The following is a 26,892-nucleotide window of genomic DNA, read 5'->3' as shown; positions in this document are numbered from 1 at the left end:
CTTTCCGTGGAGTGATGGAGGTGATGAACAAATCCTCACCGGCCGTGATGAGGGTTCGAACCTACGTCCGGGATGATCCCAGACGCGCCTTAGTCGACTTGGTCACGACATGGTCAAAAGAATTGCAACTGGGAGTGCTACTGCCCTCACAAGCACTCCAGATTGCAATTCTTTTAACCATATCTTGACGTAGTCGACTAAGGCGCATCTGGGATCATCCCGGACGTAGGTTCGAACCCTCATTACGGCCGTTGAGGATTTGTTCAGTTGATGCATCATGCTATTGTGATTTCTGTGTGTATGAAGGTAATGTTTTATTGATCATCAGCAGTGAATCAACATCATCCATGTAACACTTGTGTGTGGCAAAGCTGGAAAATCAGAGCTCTTGACTTCCTCTTCCATTTTAATCTCCATTAATAAAAGATAAGTAAAATCCAATTGTCCCGACGGGAGCACGCTCGGCCCTCCACACAAGTCGTGAGAGTTTTCACTCCCGCTAACTTTCCTGCAACTAAGCTGACTCTCCAGGCTCCTCACTATAATTTTCCTGCAACTAAGCTGACTCTCCAGGCTCCTCACTATAATTTTCCTGCAACTAAGCTGACTCTCCAGGCTCCTCACTCCCGCTAACTTTCCTGCAACTAAGCTGACTCTCCAGGCTCCTCACTAATTTTCCTGCAACTAAGCTGACTCTCCAGGCTCCTCACTCCCGCTAACTTTCCTGCAACTAAGCTGACTCTCCAGGCTCCTCACTAATTTTCCTGCAACTAAGCTGACTCTCCAGGCTCCTCACTCCCGCTAACTTTCCTGCAACTAAGCTGACTCTCCAGGCTCCTCACTCCCGCTAACTTTTCTGCAACTAAGCTGACTCTCCAGGCTCCTCACTAATTTTCCTGCAACTAAGCTGACTCTCCAGGCTCCTCACTCCCGCTAACTTTCCTGCAACTAAGCTGACTCTCCAGGCTCCTCACTAACTTTCCTGCAACTAAGCTGACTCTCCAGGCTCCTCACTCCCGCTAACTTTCCTGCAACTAAGCTGACTCTCCAGGCTCCTCACTCCCGCTAACTTTCCTGCAACTAAGCTGACTCTCCAGGCTCCTCACTAACTTTCCTGCAACTAAGCTGACTCTCCAGGCTCCTTATGGCAATCCACTGTCGGCCACAGAAGGTGACTATCTCGGGCTCCTCACCAGCGCTGTTGACTGTCAATCATTGAATGATCCCCGAGTGTTACACCATTCCTGACCACTTGCAGACAAGCACACCATTCCAGATTTTGAGTTATCGACCCTAAGAGCTGCATATAATTTGCAGAGTTGCTTAAACAGTTGTTAATGTTAGCCTGGTTCTTGTTAATATTAAATGTCTTCCTTATCAAAACCTGTATACAATCTAAATTTTAATCTAAAGTTATGCCCGAGACGCTCACTGTGTACTAGTGGTGTCGTGATTGCTGAACCACGGTACATTCCGCACACAGCGATTACACAGCTATAACTCCTTGCCTCATGAACCCGTGACTACCAGCGTGTACTTCTCCACACCTGACTCTTGAGGCGGACCACCAGGGTTGTACAGGAACTCAGTGAGAGGACATATAGAGGGTAATTAAAGGCCGTCAGGTTTTCCCTATTTAATTACACAAACTAGACACTGACAATGAACGATACGTTAACTTACTATATATCTATCTATATCTATATATATCTATATCTATATATATCTATATCTATATCTATATCTATCTATATCTATCTATCTATCTATATCTCTCTCTCTGGTTAAATCAACTTCCAATACCCATATACCCACTAAACCTTCCCGGTCACCACCTGGACTCTTAACCTCCGCCTAAGTCCCTAATACTAAATCCTCCTACAACGCTACACACCCGGTTAGTCTTCCATTCAATATTTACATTCTGCAGACTTAACTTGGTCAACAAGATCACATCAGGCTCCCACATATTGTCAGTTCTACTTCGTTGTTGCAACAGATGGAGATAAGGAGGACTTGCCTGAACCAATCCTCCCAACAGACTGTCCTCAGCCAGCCATAGCCTCAACCATTACACCCCACCTCCCAGGGAGGGTGTGTAATCCGATTACCCGTAGGTGACCTTGTTTCTAGACACTTAAGGTCACCCTTTGTCCTCTTGGCTGGTACACACTCTTAACGGTCAAGCAGCTGCTGTCTTAATCCCTTGACCTTACCTCGATGTGTGGGCCCAGTCTGAATACTTAACAAGTACTTCTACTTCATCATTTGTTAGGTGTTTTAGTGTTTGATTCACTAGCCAATATTCCCTCCTAACTTGTGGGTTACAGCAGTGGATACATGCACTGTACTTGTCTTACCTATGTATCTTCCCCCTTTTTATGTCTTATATCTATGTACACTTGTGTAAATAAACGTATTATTATTATTATTATTGAACTAATCCACAGGAGCCTTGATGGGGGTTCGAACCTAAGCGCTGGGTGTTCCCAGACGCGCTCTAGTCCACTCCACCACCACATGGTCAAAACAATTGCAATTCTTTTGTGGATTTGTTCATTGATATATCCCGTTATTGTAATTTCTGTGTATTATTATTATTATTATTATTATTATTATTATTATTATTATTATTATTATTATTATTATTATTATTATTATCATCAGTGTTATTGACGTGTGACTCTGCAAGACTTTAGACAGGAAAAAAAAGATGCAGATTATTGCAGCACAAAGAGAGATAACGTTGTGAACGATAACATGGGCTCAGCGAAGGGAAGTCGTGAGTAATAACCTTGATATCGTTCTTAGACAATCTGACGGTGATTAGACAGGACTGCCGGACACCTCCACACACTCTTTTTCGTACTCCAGAAACCCGGAGGGACGGAATTATCAGGGGAAAGCACCAAGCCATCACGACTATATAGCACTTGGAAGGGCTAAGGATAAGGATTTGGGATGGGACAGGAGGAAAGAATGGTGCCCAGCCACTTAGACGGTTGGGTATTGAACGCCGACCTGCATGAAGCCAGACCGTTGTTTTACGTCCAGGCCAAGTAGTTGGACAGGAACCCGGAGGAGTAATGGAACAAATACTACAATGAACGAGACAATGTTTGCAACAGGAAGTGGCGAATCCCAGCAAAAAGTGGAGGCAGATCGAGGCAGAAAATCTTGCCACTGCACAAAGGTTTAAGTGCTTTAACATCAAGATTTGAACATTATATTGTAGAATGTCCCATATTGACTGACTTTCGCCCTCCTGGGCTAAGGTATGCTGAACTCTGTAATTACTATATGAGTACTGGAACACTTGATGATATATTGGACTTGTATCCAAGATTGACCATGTAATATATCAATCATACAATGTATATATATGATGTAACTATATAACCTGAGCTTGTAAAAGCCCCTTCATCACCTTCAGTGATTAAGTGCTTAATTGCACACTAGTTTCTTTATCAGCTACCTCACCCCGTCAGAGTAAATGAGACAAATGTATATGAATGCATGTGTGTGTGTATATATGTATGTATATGTGTGTGTGTATGTATATGTATGGGTATAAAGTATATATGGAAGCTGATCAGTATTACATTTCACCTTTGTGAATGTACATTAATGACACTATGTAAAAGACACATCAAACACTTTATGTAGGGCATACGTAAATCTGTGTATCTATATATTTACGTATGTAGGTTAGCTTAGCATTTTAAAAGCACCGAATCACCTTCTGTGGTTGAGTGTTCAATAAACCCTTGAACTATATGTTTAACACTTCTCTAACCCTGTCCATGGAGGACAGAAGAAAATGTATATATGCTAGTTAGCATTGTAAATGTGTGGCCACGTCTGTGGTAGAAAATAATAATAAAAAAAAATGCTGCCTCGTTTGTAAGGGAGACCATCATATCGCTGCCCTCGCAGACAGGATGCAATGGCACATGAGATAGCCTCTACGAAACCCCCCAACCCTGCCAACGCCTCAGCCACCACCACCAGCCCCACCTCTCCTACAGCTGTGTACACCAGCCACCCAGATGCCTTCCCTGTCTTTCCAGGCAGCGGACTCTCCCTGCAACCATCCCTGCCGCCAGCCTGGGTGCCCACCACTCAGCCACCGTCCCAGCTTCGATCATCTATCAAATCAAATGCGGCCAAATCTCCGCCAACCTGTCATCTCTCCAAACGATGGCGTCATACCCGCCCTAATGCTCTTCGCAGAACGGATCGCCGGAACCGACAACCGCTTGTTTGCTAGACCCCTCAACACCCTGTATGCCGCGAATGGCTTAACCGGGATAAGTGTTTCTGAGGCAGTTCTGGCTCCTCCAACATCAACAGCGGTCCCTGCGTCACTTACTGTCCTGGTGGAACTCGCGGAGACGCCTTCAGCAACAACGACCAGTTCGCCATCTACAACGCCAATCACCCACACCCTCATCCACTGTGCTAGCGGCCGCCGACGTGCGATCAGCCCCTGCCAGCGAAACAACACGCGACCCAACGGCAACCCCGGCTCCATGACCCCTGGGACCTGTACCTTCAACCCACCCTGTACCGGACACAGACGATCCGTCTGACTCATCTGACGAAGACGTCTCTGCGTGAGCGACATGTCTTCCCCAACATCTTCACCCCTATAGCCTGGAAGACTTCTTACTCAAGGCCTCTCCTACAAACTTGACCGACAGCGCCGCCGTGTCTACTCGAAGCAAATCGACTAAGAAGAAGCTCAACTAGAAGAAGACGACGTCCTAGGAAGAATGAGCCACATTTAACGACGTTACCCAACCCCACCCAGCTGCTTTCGAGCCGAGACCCTGTGCGACGCTAATGGACACAAGTGAACACTAAGAACGCTTCACTAAGGACACTAAGTATCATTGCCAAGTCAAGTCCACGGTGGTTGGGCCACCGAGCTATCTCCTCGACTTCTTGATTCCTGTTCCCTGCTCAAGTTTTCTGCATCCTCGCCTCAGCCCTCCGTCCCCCTGCTTACCTGGCCTAGGATCTTCGATTCGTGATTAGTGAGGGGCACAGAGACGACTCCGACTTCCCTACAACGCTCCCGATAAAATCAAACCGTTATTCATGCACAGTTTAATGACATTAGCCACAAGAATCATACTTGTATCTTCACGCAGACAGACATTCTCTCTTATAGTTACAAGGAGGAGGGGGTACACGGTGATCCCGGGTCTCTCTCTCTCTCTCTCTTTTTCCCAATATACCTCCTCTCTTATGTTTGTTTCTCTGTCGCCCCACCTTTAATGCATACACTAGAACACTATATTGTTGAATGCGAAGCCATGACAGATTTTAAACCTCCTGGACTATTGTACCACCATCTGTGTAACTATTTCATTGACTCAGGTGTTCTGGACGACATCCTAACAATTTATCCAAAATTTGCTTGTCCATTTTAAAGAATGGAGAACAATTATATTTATATTACTTCTAAGCTGCATCACTTATGAACCCATCCCTGCCCTTGTGTGGCAGTGCACAGAAGAAAGTTGTTTTTACATATTCATACATTAAAACATTGATTGTAACCATGATATATATGTGCTTCAACCTACAATTTAGACCTATTGTCTTGTGTATGACCCTCTGTCCTGCGTGACAGTGAATACCAGCATTATCCTCACTTTAATAAGACTTAATTGAAATCCTCAGATTAGATAAAATTGTAATTAATTTTGTCAATACAGATGTTAATAATAATAAATGTCGCCCCTCTGTTCCCATCTTCCCCTCTCTTCAGCTTTCTCTCATCAGTTCTCCCTCTTCTCACCGCTCTCCTTCCTTCTCTCCCAATCTCCACCCTATCATCCTCTTTTATCTCCCCGTCTCTCCTGCCCTCTTCATAAACATCCCCTTCCCCCTCTCCTTCCCTGTATCCCCCTCTCCTCTCTCTGTATCCCCCTCTCCTCTCTCTGTATCCCCCTCTCCTCTCTCTGTATCCCCCTCTCCTCTCTCTGTATCCCCCTCTCCTCTCTCTGTATCCCCCTCTCCTCTCTCTGTATCCCCCTCTCCTCTCCCTGTATCCCCCTCTCCTCTCCCTGTATCCCCCTCTCCTCTCCCTGTATCCCCCTCTCCTCTCCCTGTATCCCCCTCTCCTCTCCCTGTATCCCCCTCTCCTCTCCCTGTATCCCCCTCTCCTCTCCCTGTATCCCCCTCTCCTCTCCCTGTATCCCCCTCTCCTCTCCCTGTATCCCCCTCTCCTCTCTCTGTATCCCCCTCTCCTCTCTCTGTATCCCCCTCTCCTCTCTCTGTATCCCCCTCTCCTCTCTCTGTATCCCCCTCTCCTCTCTCTGTATCCCCCTCTCCTCTCTCTGTATCCCCCTCTCCTCTCTCTGTATCCCCCTCTCCTCTCTCTGTATCCCCCTCTCCTCTCTCTGTATCCCCCTCTCCTCTCTCTGTATCCCCCTCTCCTCTCTCTGTATCCCCCTCTCCTCTCTCTGTATCCCCCTCTCCTCTCTCTGTATCCCCCTCTCCTCTCTCTGTATCCCCCTCTCCTCTCTCTGTATCCCCCTCTCCTCTCTCTGTATCCCCCTCTCCTCTCTCTGTATCCCCCTCTCCTCTCTCTGTATCCCCCTCTCCTCTCTCTGTATCCCCCTCTCCTCTCTCTGTATCCCCCTCTCCTCTCTCTGCATCCCCCTCTCCTCTCTCTGCATCCCCCTCTCCTCTCTCTGTATCCCCCTCTCCTCTCTCTGTATCCCCCTCTCCTCTCTCTGTATCCCCCTCTCCTCTCTCTGCATCCCCCTCTCCTCTCTCTGCATCCCCCTCTCCTCTCTCTGCATCCCCCTCTCCTCTCTCTGCATCCCCCTCTCCTCTCTCTGCATCCCCCTCTCCTCTCTCTGCATCCCCCTCTCCTCTCTCTGCATCCCCCTCTCCTCTCTCTGCATCCCCCTCTCCTCTCTCTGCATCCCCCTCTCCTCTCTCTGCATCCCCCTCTCCTCTCTCTGTATCCCCCTCTCCTCTCTCTGTATCCCCCTCTCCTCTCTCTGTATCCCCCTCTCCTCTCTCTGTATCCCCCTCTCCTCTCTCTGTATCCCCCTCTTCTCTCTCTGTATCCCCCTCTCCTCTCTCTGTATCCCCCTCTCCTCTCTCTGTATCCCCTCTCCTCTCTCTGTATCCCCCTCTCCTCTCTCTGTATCCCCCTCCCCTCTCTCTGTATCCCCCTCTCCTCTCTCTGTATCCCCCTCTCCTCTCTCTGTATCGGAAAATGTAATACTGAATTCACGTTCATTCTTACTAGTGAAGAAGAAATCTAAGGACTTGGCCAACTACCTTCATCAATTATGTGCGAGGGAGGTCCCTATTGGGCTTGACACACACATACACACACACGCACGCACGCCCGCCCGCACGCATACACACAAAAGTCTGCCTCACCTGTCTGTTCTGTAAGAGTCAGCGACGACACGCAGATAAATACGGCAATTATTGTAAGCCACATTTTGTCTGCTTCCCTTTATCTCGCTGTTGCTGTCTATCAACGCCAGCTACCACCGTTTATTTCCATAAGCTGTCAGAGGATCTGACAGTATGTCACTGCCACTGTATGGTCATCTGGCACTGTCTATCCATCTGCCACTGTATGGTCATTTGGCACTGTCTATCACCTTCTGTCACTGTCTATCATAGTTTGTCACTAACACTGTCTTTCACCGACTCTGTTTCGCTGTCCACTGTAGTTCACTGTTAACCACCGCAGTTCACTGTTGACCACTGCGGTTCACTGTTGATTATGCGGTTCATCAGACTTCTCTCCGCTCAAGAAGCTGTGAGAATGTGATACAATTATCTGCCACAGTCATGTGTTGTGATGAAACTTAAGAGGATTTCCTGTTAAGATTATAGTTCGTTTCATGTGTAAGTGAGTGAGTGAGTGAGTGAGTGAGTGAGTGAGTGAGTGAGTGAGTGAGTGAGTGAGTGAGTGAGTGAGTGAGTGAGTGAGTGAGTGAGTGAGTGAGTGAGTTAGCGAGCGAGCGAGCGTGTGATTGCATATTGATAAAAAAAATAAAAACAAAAAATGTAAAATGAAAGAATCGTTAGAACCAGCATGTCGTTGGTGGTTCTGCACCAAAGAACCAAATGACTTCCTTAATTGTAACCAGCAGTGGGTGCTGAGAGACGACTGGCGGGCTCTGATTGCCAGCTGTGACGGAAGGATCGTCATTAAGACGACAGCAGACCCCCGCCCTGGTCAGGTAGGCTGAGGAGGATGGTATTAAGCAGGAACTCTGGCCGTAGGGCAATGCAATGACTCGCGATTCGTCGGTTTTTCTTTAATTTTGATTAGTCTGTATAGCCAATATACCTAGCCACAATGTATAGCCAATATACCTAGCCACAAAGCATAGCCAATATACCTAGCCACAATGCATAGCCAATATACCTAGCCACAATGCATAGCCAATATACCTAGCCACACTGCTAGTCTATATGACTAGCAAATGGCACGTCAAGGTCTTTAAGACTTGTATCTCCCTGTAACTTGGTAAGGAAATAAGCAGCACTGAAGCTGTGAGGATGCCCAGCATAGAGAGAGGAAGCCTGGCAGTGGGCCTCAGAGATAACGTTACGGTAGAGGCAGATGTAGAGAGGAAAAAAGCATGGCTCCACCAGGTGTGGACAGTTACGCAGGGGCAAATGCACAAGCAGAAGGTAGAATCAGAAAAAAACGTGAGGGGTAAAACAGAAGAAATTGAAGAGGTATTAAAGGAACTCAGAGCCAGGGAGAGGATTGGCCTTTGTCTTCACTCAACGCGAAATTGCCATTGACAACATGGAGCCTGAAATGTCACTGGAGGCAAGTTTATGTACTAATTTTTTATTATGTAGTTATGAAAGCTGTGGCAAAATGAAGAGAAGAGGGGAGTGAGAAACTACCTTCACATAAAGACGAGAACCAGAAGGTCAGATAATTTGTAGAGAGAATATCATGGGAAATAGAAATAAGACACAAAACAACACAAGCCATATAGGATGGACAACATAATGATCCAATGAAAAGAAGCTGAACGAAGATGTATACCACCCTCAAGGATAAAGCACCCAAGAGAAACCATTGCCATGGTTTAATAAACAATGCTTAGAGGCAAAAATAATAGGTAAAAAGAGCTTGGAAAAATACAGGGCTCACAGGATAGAGGAGAACCACCATATACATACAAGAGAGAGGAATAAACACACATGAACTCGGATAGCAGCAGGGACGCAAAATGAGAATTATGTATCCCCCAAGACTAAGGATCAGCCTACACTACTACAGAGCCACATTAGGTGGCTATGATATACGATATTGGTAAATGAGCAAGTGATCAGGCTACCTAAAGGAGGAGGCGACTTCACAATGAATACTCACTCACTATCGGCGAGAGGGGGCGTGGTGGGCGGCTGTCGGCGAGAGGGGTCGTGGTGGGTGGCTGTCGGCGAGAGGGGTCGTGGTGGGCGGCTGTCGGCGAGAGGGGGCGTGGTGTGTGGCTGTCGGCGTGAGGGGTCGTGGCGGGCGGCTGTCGGCGTGAGGGGTCGTGGCGGGCGGCTGTCGGCGTGAGGGGTCGTGGTGGGCGGCTGTCGGCGAGAGGGGGCGTGGTGGGTAGCTGTCGGCGTGAGTAGTAGGGTGTAAGCGCTACAGGGGAATTTTTTTTTCTGGGAGAAAATTCCCCTGTAGCGCTTCGGGGTTTCAGGTGAATTTGTAAATTCCCCTGTAGCGCTTTAGGGTTTTCAGGAGAATTTGGGGAGTCACAGATTTGGAATTAGGGAATTCTTATAATGAAAAATAATGTCATACGAGTTTGTTAAAGTTCTTATAAGAAAAATAATTTCCGAGACATAGAAGTTTGTTAAGGCCTTATGGGAGAAATTCAAATAACGTGTGTAGCTCTTTAGGGCTTCCAGGAGAACTCTACGGACATATTTTACATGTTTTCAACTTACAAAATCGTCTATGTAAGCCATAGTTTTCATGTAAATTTAGAAAATCACCTGTGTAAGTCATCGTTTTCAGGGTTTCGTACATCACACCCCCCTCCCTCCCCCCTTACCTCGCAATCTGTCGCGTCACCTTTATTTACTTTACGGCCGGCCAGCCAGACATCGCATACAGGGTACCTCTTATCTTATCTTATCCATAATATCTGGACCGTCCCTCCTCTCTCTCTCTCTCTCCTTTCATTCAGTTCAACTATTTTCCAACATCGTATGTTTGCTCCTTTTCATTAAGCAAGTCAGTTTTACACAAATAAATCATGTTAGTAAGCATGTTCTAGCTCACGTTCCCCCCACCTTAGTCCCCTGTCGTATAATGAATACTATCATTCCAATCCCTCTAAAATTTAAAAATAATCATATTTCAAATGTAGTTCAATACAGTAATTTAGTTACCAAGCTCCAGCGCTTGTCCTCCGCCTTAGCTCTCTCTCGTATCTTCGTTAGTATCAGTCCAATTTCCCTGAAATTTTCACCCTCTGTATTTCAGGCACCATAAATAAGATCAAAACAGTTACCAAGCTCCAGCGCTTGTCCTCCGCCTTAGCTCTCTCTCGTATCTTCGTTAGTATCAGTCCAATTTCCCTGAAATTTTCACCCTCTGTATTTCAGGCACCATAAATAAGATCAAAACAGTTACCAAGCTCCAGCGCTTGTCCTCCGCCTTAGCTCTCTCTCGTATCTTCGTTAGTAACAGTCCAATTTCCCTGAAATTTTTACCCTCTGTATTTCAGGCTCCGTAAATAAGATCAAAACAGTTATCGAGCTCCAGCGCTTGTCCCCCACCTTAGTTCGTTTATACAAGATCGTTAGTAACAGTCCAATTTCCCTGAAATTTTTACCCTCTGTATTTCAGACACCGTAAATAAAATCAAGTCAGTTATCGAGCTCCAGCTCTCGTCTCCGCCTTAGTTCTCCTTCATATCTTTGTAAATAACCCATCAATTTCCCTAAAATTAAAAGCAGACATACTTCAAAGTTAGTAAATAAGATCAAGTCAGTTACTGAGCTCCAGCTCTCGTCCCCCACCCTCTTCCACCCTCAAGTCTTTGTAAATAAACCATCAATTTCCCCGAAATTTTTTACCCTCTGTATTTCAGACATAGTAAATATGAAGTAAACAATTATAAAACTCTAGCTCTTGTCCTTTGTCCAAGCTCACTTTTGTAAATTCATTACTCTCAGTCCAAATCACCCAACTACATTTTCAGACATAGTAAATAAAAACCAGTTCAGTTATCAAGTTACAACTCTTGTGCCCCAGCTTAGTTCATTTGTGCAAGTTCTTTATTTTCCAACTAAATCACCCTGAGATTTAAGATCACCTTATTTTCTAACGTAGTAAAATTAATCTGGACATTAGCCTTAGATCATCAGACATAAATATATTCGATCAAGTCCGTCTCCAGCGTATCTCTTATCCGAGTATACACATAACCCCAACCTGTTTAATTATCTTTCACCCCCTCCCACCTTCCTCCATCTCATCCAAGTCTCATAAATTAAAATGTAGCTGTTAATTTGCGTTCTTTCCCCATTCATAGCATATTCTCTGTAAGTTCAGATCTGTACTTAGTCTTACATATTCTCTAGTTCTTTCCCATTTATACAAGACTTAAACAACTATTACCGTCTCCTCTATCTTATTTAAACATGAGTCATATGTAAATATACCCCGACTCTTTCCATCCATTACAAGTCCTAGCTTGTTCACCGCCCAACTCACTACGCTATTTCTACTCTACATGTTATAGCATGTTTTCCGCTCATCTTGGTACCAACCCTTACAATCTCTCTCTCTCATTCCTTTACATGTCTCAGCATGTCTCAGCATGTTCGCCTCGCATCTTACTACGCTGTCTACTTTACATGTTGTAGCGTGTATTACTGTGTCCCATATCTTATTTAAACATGAGTCATATGTAAATATACCCGACTCCTTCCATCCATTACAAGTCCTAGCTTGTTCACCGCCCCACTCACTACACTGTCTACTTTACACGTTGTAGCATGTTTTCCGCACATCTTGATACCATCCCTTACAATCTCTCAATCCTTTACACATCCCAACTTTCAACCCTTTCTTACAATTTTCCTCCATCCCTCCGCTACATGTTCTTACCCGTTCGTTACAGTCCACTACATATTCTCTAATCATCTCTGTACTAATTCTCAAAACTAGTTGTTTCTGTCATTTTAGTAAGTAAGTAAGTAGATCATCGTTACTAACAACAACAACAACAACAACAGTAACATTACTAATTCACAGTAAGTTACTACTGAGCATTTAGCAGTTATCCATTTTCAAAATAAGGTCAATATAAATCATTCTAAGACATCTTCGTACAATTAAAGATACTTGCCTGTGCACTAAGTCATTACTTACAGTAGCATCTTAAGGCATTGTTTTCGTAACTCAGTTTTATTAAACATACACCTTCATTAGTCAAAGGAAAACTTTTCAAGTCATTGTATTCAATATTTCCGTTAAACTTACTACATCATGTCATTATTCGGTTTCATAATTAAGTACTTGTTTCAGTCCTCCAATGTAATAAGCAAATTATTCTATTAAGGATAAAGAAATCTTATTTAGAAGAGACATTAAGTTTATTACAACATTTAACGCATACAAGTGTTTTTAGTAGTTATACAGGTATTCAAGAAATCATAAGTGTTCAAGAAGCAATTATATACAAGTGTTCTTAGTAGTTATACAGGTATTCATAAGTGTTCAAGAAGCAATTATATACAAGTGTTCTTAGTAGTTATACAAGTGTTCAAGAAAATCATATACAAGTGTTCAAGAAGCAATTGGATTTATTATATATAAAATATTTCCTCTACAAATTGGACAGCATTTCAGAGCTAAAAGACAACCACTGCATGTCACCATATGTTTACATGGTAGTATTACAATATTTATATTTTTATCCATACAAACTCTGCATAAAATATCTTCTTCCCAAGATTGTTCTGTACAGTCCTTGTTTTCATCAGTGTTAGTACAAGTCTCCGGTAAAGTTTTCAATCCCAGATCTTCAAGCGTAACTTCTTGTTCCTTTTTATCATCAACTGCTTCATAAATTAAGTCCCGTACCCGTAAATAAATATCTGTTCCCTCTTGCATATACCTCAACACGATTTCTAGACATCTACTTTGTATAATAAAAGGCAACAAATCTCTGGATTCCTTAAGGTACTCACTTAAAGCATACCTTATACTCTCCACAGGTATTAATTTTTTATGAATCAGATGTTTGAACTTATCCATACCCTCCATTAAGATATTAATTAAATCATTGTCTATAGGTTTTATAGGTAATGGCATTGTCAATCTAGCATTCTTAACAAATTCCTTGCCCCTTGCAAGAATAATGTAAGCACATTCTGGACTACATCTCGCATGTAAAGTCCAAGGATCATCTTCTGGTCTCCAATTTCGTATTCCACAGGCGCAGTGATAGCAGCAGACGTGGTCACTTATACCTGAAAACCATAAAACAATCCAGCATTATCTCGTTACTATCTTTTAACTAATATTCATTATTTCTTTACTTATAACTCTATTAAGTTAAAATAGTTAAAACACTTCATACCACAGTAAAAAAAACCAGCTTCTGCCAGCTCATGAGAAGTTTGCTTGACACTTCCAGGCCATGTCATATCAAATGTCTCTAGGCGAGATTTATAAGTTACCAATCCTGGATTCAGCGATTTCCTAAATTTGATCAATCCCAGATCTTCCTTAGGAGGAGCACCACCTAAAAAAATATAACGTAGTTACGTAAATTATTCTTTAGAAGAATAAGAAGTATCTATTTAAGCAATCAAGTTTTGTACAGAGTATATAAGACTGGTATAAGAATACATCATAAGAATATATACTTACTACTATCACTTATTTTCTTATTTCCCAGTTCTATTTTATGGGAAACAAATTCCAGTCCATATTTGAAAGCTATCTCAGACACCTCTAAAGAAACATTGTCACTCCTCTTGCCTCTAATAAAGGCACAGTCTTGATTAATGATCTTATGACGTCTTCTGGGGGTATCACCAACAATCCATGCACCTACTATACAATAACAAAATGCACACAAACAGTAATCACTATTGCGAAGGTAATAGAACCCATCTTCAACTAAGTCAATAGGGTTTAACCACTTAATGGGCCAATCCACAAATGTTTGTAGTCTAACTCCTGCACATTTAAGGCTTTCTATACTGTAAAACTTCCTGGCACACAAAGGATCCATCGTGTGAGGGCAGCACTAACTATTAGAGTAGGATAAGCAAGTATATATATCCCTAAAATAAGTATCGTACATCGCTACATATTTAACAGTTTCCCCATTTATAATAGACAGTAATTTCCTCTAAATACTTCTCTACTTAAAAATCCTTAAAGTTTCATAATTAAATAAAGCTCTTATATAAATACTTAGTAGACTACTTTCATTATTTATTAGACTTATTAGAAAAATACATCACTTTGGCAATCTCGCTAAAAGTATACTGTTACGTCATTATTCGTAGCTGCCGTACATAATGATAGATATATATATATATAATTTAGTAGTAAATTCTTATTTAATCTAATTAAAATATATGCTTAAAGCATCTATATCCTAAAATGAAATATACTATTAGTTATAATGTCATATATAATATCGCTCTAAGGTAACAAAAATCCTTATTAATATATTCAAATAAGTGGTAACTTTTACATTACCCCCAATATAAGAGCGCGGACCTCACATTAGGGATATTATTACGACTATCTGGTTCGTATCTACTACCTTACGAGGAAGAAAATTCACCATGGATACTGTTCTGACAACTTGTCAGGGTTATTTAACCGACGATTCATTTTGTAATAATGAAACCTGTATTGTGTACGGAGTGAACTGTATATCCTGTGTTCCCCGAGGAATGGCCCTAGACTTAGCCAAGAAATATTCTCATGCTGACGCTTATAATGTTCGCCGACCCTTGTACAGTCTTAAGAGATGTATCCCTGAAGATCGTCCAGTACCAGGAACAATTCATATCTCTAAAGGAGAAAATCTTCCGTATATTGTTGCTATAGCCACACAATACGGTATTGGATTACCTATAGAAAGTAATAACATTGCTCAGGGAATTATAGAAAACTCAAAAGACAGAAACATGCTCTCTGGATTAAACGAAGATACATCCATTAATCGTCTCGTCTACTTCAAGAATGGTATGAAAGATTTATTTAACTTTATCAAGGGCTCTCCTCAAATTATGAGAGTTATAATACCAACAGGAATTGGGATTACATGTGTTCGAAGAGATAAAGTTTGGGAAAATACTTATCTTCCTGTTATTGAAGATATGTATAAACAGTTAAAACCCTACGGAGTGGAAGTTAAATTACTGTTTAACGAGGAGATTATGCAGAGGAAGAGCAAGTAACACTTGGCAACCTTTTGTGTGCGCAGTGTTTCTACGCGCAGCCTAAAGATGTATATATGCTTCCCCCGGAGTGATCTCTTACGGTGTCCTCCTCTTCTTGGATGTCGGAATCTACTTCAAGCTTGGATATTCAAGGCTATGGAGATCAAGACTATTAATGGAGACTTTGCCTCCCTGTCCGTCTACAATAATCACGACTGTTTATTGTACGATCTTGATGCTACGAGTGTACAAATGTGTAAAATTGTGCAAGGATTGTGGGATCGTTACCCATATGCGAGATTACATCGTGAAAACTTTCCTTACAAAAACAGGGCTGTTGTATCTTATCGCAGTAACCCTGGTAGTATACATATTGGAGAACCACCTGAATTTAACAACAGGATGGATGAAGATCCCCATCTACCCCTTATTATTGGTTTAGTGACTCAGTTTGCTAGTAGACCTGCAACTTTACCAGCATATGAAAATCCTCCGTGTGAAGTACGAAGTTTAGATGAACATTTTTACGATGGACTTGAAAAAGATACAGAATATCAGAGATGGCGCTGGTTTGAAAATGCTCTGAAGGAAGCCCTTGTTTTCATTCTTAAAAGATGTGTTAAGAGAATTATTATTCCATATGGGTTTGGCATGTCAAGTTATTTGGACAACTGCGCAGTATGGGAAAGTAAATATTTGCCTATACTTGAGAAAATAGGACAAAAACTACGAAAACGAGGTATTGTACTCTTCATAGTACGTCCCGAAAACATCGTTCCTCCTCAGTCATCCACCCACGGCATCTTTGAAAATAAGATTCCATACATTGCTGTTCTTCAAAATGGATCCACAACTAATGCTACTGATGCTGCTAGGACACCTGAAGATGATGCTACGCCTGCTACCGCTGATGCTAGTTCACCTTCTATCAACACTAAGTTGTCTGATACAATTAATTCAACACCTGTTAATGTTACTACGTCTGTTGATACTAATGTTACAATGTGTGTTAGTAGTAGTTTTACAAATTTAGAAGAGAAGATGGATTGGGAATAATAATGTCTGTAAATAATTTATACTTTGTACATTTTTACAAATTAAATACATTGTACATTTTTACACATTAAATAACAAAATAGAAACTCGTGTGTTTATTTTCTCCCTTTTTTAATGTCTAAATGTCAACTCTACTTTTCTGAGTATATAGGAAGAGGTACGAAACTTTTTCTGTCTTACTTCAAGATGGATTGTTCTATGTACATGCAAGTGAAGCTTAAGCGTTTGAATAAGTGTATTATAGATGCTGATTTTACTAGTGATGAAATTCTAAAACCTGGAGACTGTCTTGTCTACGATTCTCACAATTTATCTGGCGGATTTGCACAACTGTTATGGGAAAAATATCCTTACAGTAAAGTTTCCGAGTGTGAAGTGGTACAGAATAATATAACTCCTGGTGGTATAGTACTTGCTTTATCTCCAGAACCAGAAATAAAACCTCATATTATAGGACTTCAATACAGTAGCTCTAATGAAGATCTAGGATTACAGAAAGATATTATTAAACGTTGGAGTTTTAAATCTGCAATAAGACAAATTTGTTGTCAGGCAAGAAATAATAATTTAATCCAGCGTATAATTATTCCATATGGTATTGGGTTTAATGACGGAATAGGATGGAGTAAAGAAGAACAAGAAGAATGGGAGACACACTATTTTCCAGGACTAGCCCATTTAGCTTATGTTTTAAAGAATAATAAAAAAGAATTATTAATGGTTCGTATACCTCTTGGAGAAGATGTTACGGGGACTGGGAGAGAGAAGAAACAAGTAGAGGAGGGATCTAATAAACGGAAGAGAATGTCATAGTTAAAACTAGTAGATCTAAAATAATACATATAACTAATTTGGAAACTACAGCTAAGAGAGAGGGGCGGAGCGTAACAATCTCCGATGTGATAAGCTAGGTCGGGATATATCTTGCCATAAACTCCCCATCTCGTTCCAGCAGTGACAAGACATACTCGGATCGATGGCTGCTGTATACAGTAAGTGATTATTGTATGATGTACTTACAGTACTCGTTATATTTGTTGTGATATAATTTTGCTTATTATTGAATATCTTTTAGTTTTGAAATATTATGATTATTTAATAGTCCCTGTGTTAAATATTGTATTTTTCTTTGTTTAAAGATCTACCCCATGTGATAGATGTGAAGAGTCTACCAGGGTTTGGAAGTATGCCTGATCTTGTGTCAGAAACTATATGGCAAAGTCCAGCTTCGACTGTTTTGTGGAAGAATATGCCCCTGGCGGAAAAACAGACTTATAAAGTGATGACACATACTGATAAATGTACGCATGAGAACATTGTTCCAGCTCTAGCAAAGTTTATTAGCAAAAGTGAAAATGTTTTAATGATACTGATTGGTCGTGATTTTATAAAGTTGAAAGAAGAACTTCCAATGATAAAATGTGATATAGTCTTATTTAGCTTAAAAGAGAGTGTTACAGATGTACTCAAGAAACATGAGAATTGTCAAGTGTTGTTGCTGACGAAAATTCCTAGTAAGGCTGAGATGAAGAAAATTTCTTTGTTATTTAAAGGTGATAAAATAATTTGCACTTTTAGACCTAAACCCCGTTTTAAATACATATTTCCAGAATTTGAAGAAGTGCCTATAGGATGTAACTTAAAGGATAAATTTTTTATAAGAAAATTTGTGGATGAAATTGGTTCTCCAAATGCTGCAAACTGGTTTATTAATAAGTTGAGTTCTGAAGAACGAGAAGTGTATACTATAATGAGCCAGGATGAACTGCAACAGCAGGTAAATAGTAAGACTGTGAAAGAGCTTAGTATTATTCACCCTAAAACAGAAGAAGATGAACATTGGAGTTTAATTGATCATATGGAGGAGAGCTTTCCATCTTTTCCGTTAAATTTAATAAAGATGAGACCAGAAATAGGATATCATACCCCCCAAAAGATAGAAATAGAGGCAGTGATGAGATTTATAGGACAGGATCCTGTACTTGGTGTTTTCTCTGGTATGGCCTTTATTGAAAATCTTATTAGGATAAGACATACTAATGTGGTACGAGCTACAGATAATTACTCGAATATGGGTGAGAGTAAGTGGATGGAGGTTGAACAAATGGACGCTGTAGAAGCAGTTAGGACTTATTGTAATGACAGAGAAGTACTTCTAATGTCCTGGCCTGAATTGATTCGTGATGATAATGTTTATAGCGATGCTTTCTATGTTTTAAAGGAATTTAAGGGACAAAAACTAATCTATTTTGGAGAAGGGGAAGGGGGATGCTGTGCATGTGATGGATTTTTTAACTTGCTGGATAGTGAGTTTCATTGTGTGAAATCAAATACATGTTTTACTTGTAATTCTTTTATAAATTCAAATGTTTATTTCTATATAAGACTATAGTGTTTATGATTTCTTGAACACTTGTATAACTACTAAGAATAACTGTATATGTTTGCTTCTTGAACACTTATGAATACCTGTATAACTACTAAGAATAACTGTATATGATTTTCTTGAACACTTGTAAAACTACTAAGAACACTTATGATTTCTTGAATACCTGTATAACTACTAAAAACACTTGTATGCGTTAAATGTTGTAATAAACTTAATGTCTCTTCTAAATAAGATTTCTTTATCCTTAATAGAATAATTTGCTTATTACATTGGAGGACTGAAACAAGTACTTAATTATGAAACCGAATAATGACATGATGTAGTAAGTTTAACGGAAATATTGAATACAATGACTTGAAAAGTTTTCCTTTGACTAATGAAGGTGTATGTTTAATAAAACTGAGTTACGAAAACAATGCCTTAAGATGCTACTGTAAGTAATGACTTAGTGCACAGGCAAGTATCTTTAATTGTACGAAGATGTCTTAGAATGATTTATATTGACCTTATTTTGAAAATGGATAACTGCTAAATGCTCAGTAGTAACTTACTGTGAATTAGTAATGTTACTGTTGTTGTTGTTGTTGTTGTTGTTGTTAGTAACGATGATCTACTTACTTACTTACTAAAATGACAGAAACAACTAGTTTTGAGAATTAGTACAGAGATGATTAGAGAATATGTAGTGGACTGTAACGAACGGGTAAGAACATGTAGCGGAGGGATGGAGGAAAATTGTAAGAAAGGGTTGAAAGTTGGGATGTGTAAAGGATTGAGAGATTGTAAGGGATGGTATCAAGATGTGCGGAAAACATGCTACAACGTGTAAAGTAGACAGTGTAGTGAGTGGGGCGGTGAACAAGCTAGGACTTGTAATGGATGGAAGGAGTCGGGTATATTTACATATGACTCATGTTTAAATAAGATATGGGACACAGTAATACACGCTACAACATGTAAAGTAGACAGCGTAGTAAGATGCGAGGCGAACATGCTGAGACATGCTGAGACATGTAAAGGAATGAGAGAGAGAGATTGTAAGGGTTGGTACCAAGATGAGCGGAAAACATGCTATAACATGTAGAGTAGAAATAGCGTAGTGAGTTGGGCGGTGAACAAGCTAGGACTTGTAATGGATGGAAAGAGTCGGGGTATATTTACATATGACTCATGTTTAAATAAGATAGAGGAGACGGTAATAGTTGTTTAAGTCTTGTATAAATGGGAAAGAACTAGAGAATATGTAAGACTAAGTACAGATCTGAACTTACAGAGAATATGCTATGAATGGGGAAAGAACGCAAATTAACAGCTACATTTTAATTTATGAGACTTGGATGAGATGGAGGAAGGTGGGAGGGGGTGAAAGATAATTAAACAGGTTGGGGTTATGTGTATACTCGGATAAGAGATACGCTGGAGACGGACTTGATCGAATATATTTATGTCTGATGATCTAAGGCTAATGTCCAGATTAATTTTACTACGTTAGAAAATAAGGTGATCTTAAATCTCAGGGTGATTTAGTTGGAAAATAAAGAACTTGCACAAATGAACTAAGCTGGGGCACAAGAGTTGTAACTTGATAACTGAACTGGTTTTTATTTACTATGTCTGAAAATGTAGTTGGGTGATTTGGACTGAGAGTAATGAATTTACAAAAGTGAGCTTGGACAAAGGACAAGAGCTAGAGTTTTATAATTGTTTACTTCATATTTACTATGTCTGAAATACAGAGGGTAAAAAATTTCGGGGAAATTGATGGTTTATTTACAAAGACTTGAGGGTGGAAGAGGGTGGGGGACGAGAGCTGGAGCTCAGTAACTGACTTGATCTTATTTACTAACTTTGAAGTATGTCTGCTTTTAATTTTAGGGAAATTGATGGGTTATTTACAAAGATATGAAGGAGAACTAAGGCGGAGACGAGAGCTGGAGCTCGATAACTGACTTGATTTTATTTACGGTGTCTGAAATACAGAGGGTAAAAATTTCAGGGAAATTGGACTGTTACTAACGATCTTGTATAAACGAACTAAGGTGGGGGACAAGCGCTGGAGCTCGATAACTGTTTTGATCTTATTTACGGAGCCTGAAATACAGAGGGTAAAAATTTCAGGGAAATTGGACTGTTACTAACGAAGATACGAGAGAGAGCTAAGGCGGAGGACAAGCGCTGGAGCTTGGTAACTGTTTTGATCTTATTTATGGTGCCTGAAATACAGAGGGTGAAAATTTCAGGGAAATTGGACTGATACTAACGAAGATACGAGAGAGAGCTAAGGCGGAGGACAAGCGCTGGAGCTTGGTAACTGTTTTGATCTTATTTATGGTGCCTGAAATACAGAGGGTGAAAATTTCAGGGAAATTGGACTGATACTAACGAAGATACGAGAGAGAGCTAAGGCGGAGGACAAGCGCTGGAGCTTGGTAACTAAATTACTGTATTGAACTACATTTGAAATATGATTATTTTTAAATTTTAGAGGGATTGGAATGATAGTATTCATTATACGACAGGGGACTAAGGTGGGGGGAACGTGAGCTAGAACATGCTTACTAACATGATTTATTTGTGTAAAACTGACTTGCTTAATGAAAAGGAGCAAACATACGATGTTGGAAAATAGTTGAACTGAATGAAAGGAGAGAGAGAGAGAGAGGAGGGACGGTCCAGATATTATGGATAAGATAAGATAAGAGGTACCCTGTATGCGATGTCTGGCTGGCCGGCCGTAAAGTAAATAAAGGTGACGCGACAGATTGCGAGGTAAGGGGGGAGGGAGGGGGGTGTGATGTACGAAACCCTGAAAACGATGACTTACACAGGTGATTTTCTAAATTTACATGAAAACTATGGCTTACATAGACGATTTTGTAAGTTGAAAACATGTAAAATATGTCCGTAGAGTTCTCCTGGAAGCCCTAAAGAGCTACACACGTTATTTGAATTTCTCCCATAAGGCCTTAACAAACTTCTATGTCTCGGAAATTATTTTTCTTATAAGAACTTTAACAAACTCGTATGACATTATTTTTCATTATAAGAATTCCCTAATTCCAAATCTGTGACTCCCCAAATTCTCCTGAAAACCCTAAAGCGCTACAGGGGAATTTACAAATTCACCTGAAACCCCGAAGCGCTACAGGGGAATTTTCTCCCAGAAAAAAAAATTCCCCTGTAGCGCTTACACCCTACTACTGGCGTGAGGGGTCGTGGCGGGTAGCTGTCGGCGTGAGAGGTCGTGGCGGGCGGCTGTCGGCGTGAGGGGTCGTGGTGGGCGGCTGTCGGTGTGAGGGGTCGTGGTGGTGGGCGGCTGTCGGCGTGAGGGGTCGTGGTGGGCGGCTGTCGGTGTGAGGGGTCGTGGTGGGCGGCTGTCGGTGTGAGGGGTCGTGGTGGGCGGCTGTCGATGTGAGGGGTTGTGGTGGGCGGCTGTCGGGGTGAGGGGTCGTGGTGGGCGGCAGTCGGCGTGAGGGGTCGTGGTGGGTGGCTGTCGGCGTGAGGGGTCGTGGTGGTGGGCGGCTGTCGGCGTGAGGGGTCGTGGTGGGCGGCTGTCGGTGTGAGGGGTCGTGGTGGGTGGCTGTCGGCGTGAGGGGTCGTGGTGGGCGGCTGTCGGCGTGAGGGGTCGTGGTGGGCGGCTGTCGGCGTGAGGAGTCGTGGTGGGCGGCTGTCGGCGTGAGGAGTCGTGGTGGGCGGCTGTCGGTGTGAGGGGTCGTGGTGGGCGGCTGTCGGCGTGAGGGGGCGTGGTGGGCGGCTGTCGGCGTGAGGAGTCGTGGTGGGCGGCTGTCGGCGTGAGGGGTCGTGGTGGGCGGCTGTCGGCGTGAGGGGTCGTGGTGGGCGGCTGTCGGCGTGAGGGGTCGTGGTGGGCGGCTGTCGGCGTGAGGGGTCGTGGTGGGCGGCTGTCGGTGTGAGGGGTCGTGGTGGGTGGCTGTCGGTGTGAGGGGTCGTGGTGGGTGGCTGTCGGCGTGAGGGGTCGTGGTGGGTGGCTGTCGGCGTGAGGGGGCGTGGTGGGTGGCTGTCGGCGTAAGGGGGCGTGGTGGGTGGCTGTCGGCGTGAGGGGGCGTGGTGGGCGGCTGTCGGCGTGTCATGCTCCATGGTCTGACGTGTCATCTATCCTATATGAGCCTTATGCTCCTGCTGCCTACGTTACTAATTTTACTGGATCCCTTTTTCTCTTCTTGTTTCTTTTTTCTTCTCTACCTCTTCTCTTTTCTGGTGGTTACTTCCTGCCGACTTGGTTCCGTTCTTGAATATTCTTTCAGTAGCCTTCTTTTGGAGGGCAAATTGAGATGACGCTCTCTCTCTCGCCCATAGAACTGGAGTACCTGACGTGTTCGTGCGAGGGGAACTTTGAAGTCAGCGTTGCTGAACTTGATGTCGACGGAGTGACGGTTCCTAAGCTAATAACTGCGGGGCGTATATCCACGATGCACCCCAGGAAAGGTCCCGTGTTGTGGGGTTCCCCGTCCCTTAATTGAGGCTCCATGGTGGGCGTTGGGCGCTTAATCGTGGAGGAAATTTGTCTTCTTAATTTTATGTATGCTTCCGACCCCTCTTTTCCCTATAAGACTCTTGGGGTGGACGACCAGACCTCCGAGTCGGACCGTGATGGAAGGACGGGCTCCATAGCCCCGGCTACGTTGGGCCCAGACCCGGCTTCCTCTCTGCTTACTCCTTCTGACTCTCCCTGTTCCCCCTCCTGCTTCTGTTGCTGGGTTGAGCTCCATGTTCCCTGTGGTGACTACCTCGTCCCCTGGTGTAGCTTCTTTCATTTTCACAATTGCGCCGTTTACCCCACTCCCGTCCTTCATAGGGATCCTCGGCTCCGTGTCCACCGTCGCCCACGTTTGTGTTCTGATTCACCTGCTACGTTCCAGGATTCGTTCGGCCTCCTTCGTGGCCGAAGTATTATGATGTTTGTCCCGACGACCATACCCGCCCTGATGATATATAAATTATTAGACACTTGGTTGACTCTGTGGATTCTTTGGTTACTTTTAACCCCATTAGGACTGGCACATGTGTAGTTGTGGCTGCTCGCTTTGCTACTTGTTCTGCCTTGGCGAGACACCGGTTAAGGTGTCCACAAATACCCCGTTGAATGCCAGCTTTGGCTTTGTTGTTCTCTGGCACCATGTTGCGGGAGAACTACAAAAACTGCCATGAGGATATTAAATATATCCTCGAGGCCCCAGGGCCTTTGTCCTCCAGACTGACTCCTTCATTCGTCCCCCTCGTGGTCGTTGTCCTTGTCCTATTCATAATGTTAAGATCACTTTTGATGGCAGGACCCGCCTGTCTTCTATCATTCTTGCCGGGGCCAGATGCTCCGTCTAGGAGTACATCCCCCTCTCCTCGCCTCTGCAGTAGGTATTGGAAGTTTGGTCATGGTCTCTTGAAGTGCTCTAGTGAGGTGTTGCTTTGCTTTGTGTGTGGAGATCCTGTTCATTCTAAGACAGAATGCTCATCACTCCAACCTCGCTGCATTAACTGCAGCGAGGCCCATCCTGTCTTCTCCCACACATGCATGCACTATAAATTTGAGCAAGCCATCCTCGACTTAAAACATCATGAACGTATATCTTTCTCTGACGCAAGACGTCAGGTCCGCCATCTTACCCATTTCTCTGACATGACGTATGCTCATTCATATATCTAAATATCGCACTTCTCTTCCCCTCATCAGTGTCGCAATAGTCTCCAGGCCTTAAACCCCGACACCTCCACCAGTTCCCCGTCTTCTGTGACCTCAAGCTAAGGGTGTTCCTCGTGGGTCATCGACTGGTATCTCCACTCTTCCTTCCCCAGTCTTCTGTTGTCCTTCGTCTTAGTGTACCTTCTCCACCTCCTCCCTCTTCTCTATCCACTGTGGCCTCCACCTTTAGTCCCTTATTTTTCTTCTCAGTCTTCCTTTCTGTCCTTTGGCCGTCCCCGACAACTGCACGTTCAGACCAATATCCATCCTCCTCCCGGATATCCTTGTGTCCGGTCTCGTTGTCCCTCACCGCCTGACACTGTGGATGTGTGAAAGTACATTGCTGCTGGCACGTCTGTGTCTAGCAGTCAGAAACGTAAACCTGGTTCCTCTCCTTCCTCGCCAGCAGGTAAGAAAGCTTTAATCCAACCCCCCCCCCCATTCTCCATTTCTGACTCTGTCCCTGCATCTTCTTTCATCTCAGAGACTGAGTCAGCAGACATATATGGAAACTCCCGGCCCTGTTCTTGATCCAGAGATCGCTGTTGTGACCCTCGGCGCCCCTCCCCGGTGCCTTCTGTCTGAAATTTCCGACACCCAAAATATTAACCCGTAGCACAGCAAGATAAATGCGTTGTGTTAGGAAATTTGCAGGCGATTAGTCACAATAACGTGGCTAAAGTATGTTGACCAGACCACACACTAGAAGGTGAAGGGACGACGACGTTTCGGTCCGTTCTGGACCACTCTCAAGTCGATTGTGACTCAGACTTGATCAACCGACTTGAGAATGGTCCAGGACGGACCGAAACGTCGTCGTCCCTTCACCTTCCGGCGTGTGGTCTGGTCAATCAACTTAGGAAATTTAATTTACTAACAATATTAATTTCTAGTGAGGAAGAACTTTTCCTAGTATAATGGTGGACTATTGCGTCATCCACCATGTCTCACGTGGTTACGATTTCTTTATCTAATTCTTATTAAAAACAATCTGCAATTTGCTTTTATTTGCATTTGTTATTTAGATTGGAAATTAATTAAATTTAACAGGAAATAAAGTGAACTTCCGTCCCAAGGTGAACTTCCACATCCGTGACATGTTGACTTTCGGGCAAAATAATAATCACGTCACGCATTGAGTATTTCTTAAATGTGCTTTAAATCTTGAAGAACCTTTCGATCCACTGTTATGAACAATGGATTTTTTTTTGTCTGGAATTTGATGTAAAATATTAGGGCGTAAAATGACGCCAATATCGTCTCGATAGTGAACGAGATGAATTAAATAGCGTGACTAATGTCCCGGACGTTCACCACGAGGGAGGGAGGGAGGAGGACGCGTCCCTTGCACACAGTCTCACGACAACACAGCTCGATCAGATCCCTGCTGAAGCAGCCGACTTGCATCGTCCAATATTTGGGTCATCCGACGTCTCGCGGCTCCCAGACTTTGCTGCTACCTTCACACGATGAGGAACATTGTGTCTGGTCGATTACTGACGTTCTATTGGTAATTATGGCCATATTTACTTGTGATAGTAAATATCACAGGTAAACGGCCGGCCGTTATGCTGCAGGAGAATTTAAACGTCCAAAGTTTAAGTCTAATAAGCAGTTAATCTATTCATTTGAGATTAACTGGAGAAATTTTAGCGCTGCAGGAGTTACATTGTATGTTATCCGCAGAGTGGAGAGAAGCAACCGGGAGCCAGCCGCCTCAACTGATGGTGTACACGTGGCCTCCACACCCAGACTAGGATTGAGAATTTGGACTGACTCTCGAGAAGTTTCCCCTGTCGTTACATGCACAAACCTACTCAGCAGCTAAGCCCTCCTAACTTATTCATTGGCAATTGTAGTTAGTCTACTACAACTTTATAAAAATATTTTATCGTGATGTATTAACCTCATGATTACATAATATTATAAGGTGGATTTACCAATATTAAATCAACCTCCCAAAGTGTTGTAAGTGGTAACACCTAGCAGGTATATAAATTAATCATACAGTCTACTCAATAATCATTAATCTATATATAACTAAACACCTGCTGGGAAATTTCCACACTTCTCCTTCACCAAATCATGTTAGTTCACTTGTGCCATTTTCACCGCCCTCTCGAATATGTTGTCCTTGCTGGATTTACCTGTACCTCTGAACGCTAATTTCACTGAACCTCTTGCTGATCCTTTTTAATTTACTGTTCTTTACCTTAGTTTTCTTTTAACTATTCTATCTATTCTTGACAATCTACATTCTTCAATGGAATAAACGTGGATTTTATGCCAACTTCCACGAACTCCAACTTCTGAT

General features: G+C 42.7%; 2 protein-coding genes across 7 annotated transcripts in view; both read right to left on the bottom strand.

The window, feature by feature from the left end:
* The window catches only part of LOC123760143 (uncharacterized), a 58,110-nt gene that overhangs the window by 30,594 nt on the left and 624 nt on the right, over positions 1 to 26,892 (bottom strand). The window contains exon 1 of one of the 6 annotated variants that reach the window (XR_011228770.1): positions 7,414 to 7,821. The exons of 3 other annotated variants lie outside the window; for them this stretch is intronic. Coding sequence is in view for 2 of the 3 variants with exons in the window: in XM_045745648.2 (XP_045601604.1) it covers positions 7,414 to 7,477 (64 nt within the window). In the remaining variant the exon portion in view is untranslated. Of the gene's footprint in view, positions 1 to 7,413; positions 7,867 to 26,892 lie in introns of those variants that run through there. 2 more of the 6 variants (XM_045745648.2, XM_045745647.2) reach the window with 2 other exon arrangements.
* Positions 12,650 to 14,434, bottom strand: LOC138365428 (baculoviral IAP repeat-containing protein 8-like). Its single transcript, XM_069325741.1, has 3 exons — positions 13,904 to 14,434; positions 13,611 to 13,775; positions 12,650 to 13,500 (listed from the first exon to the last, which is right to left on the bottom strand). Exons 1-3 carry the CDS (start codon positions 14,268 to 14,270, stop codon positions 12,815 to 12,817), a joined length of 1,218 nt encoding a protein of 405 aa, XP_069181842.1. The 5' UTR covers positions 14,271 to 14,434; the 3' UTR covers positions 12,650 to 12,814.

Source organism: Procambarus clarkii, chromosome 16, assembly GCF_040958095.1.
Source record: "Procambarus clarkii isolate CNS0578487 chromosome 16, FALCON_Pclarkii_2.0, whole genome shotgun sequence".
Lineage (NCBI taxonomy): Eukaryota > Metazoa > Arthropoda > Malacostraca > Decapoda > Cambaridae > Procambarus > Procambarus clarkii.
The sequence above is the reverse complement of the archived record's forward strand: the minus strand, read 5'-3'. Positions and strand labels throughout refer to the sequence as shown.

Coding starts and splice junctions, on each gene's coding strand:
- LOC138365428 (XM_069325741.1), bottom strand. CDS start 14,270: ATGGATCCTTTGTGTGCCAGGAAGTTTTACAGTATAGAAAGCCTTAAA. Junction 13,776..13,903: donor TAAGAAAATAAGTGATAGTA/GTAAGTATATAT, acceptor ATATTTTTTTAG/GTGGTGCTCCTCCTAAGGAA. Junction 13,501..13,610: donor AGCTGGTTTTTTTTACTGTG/GTATGAAGTGTT, acceptor TATGGTTTTCAG/GTATAAGTGACCACGTCTGC.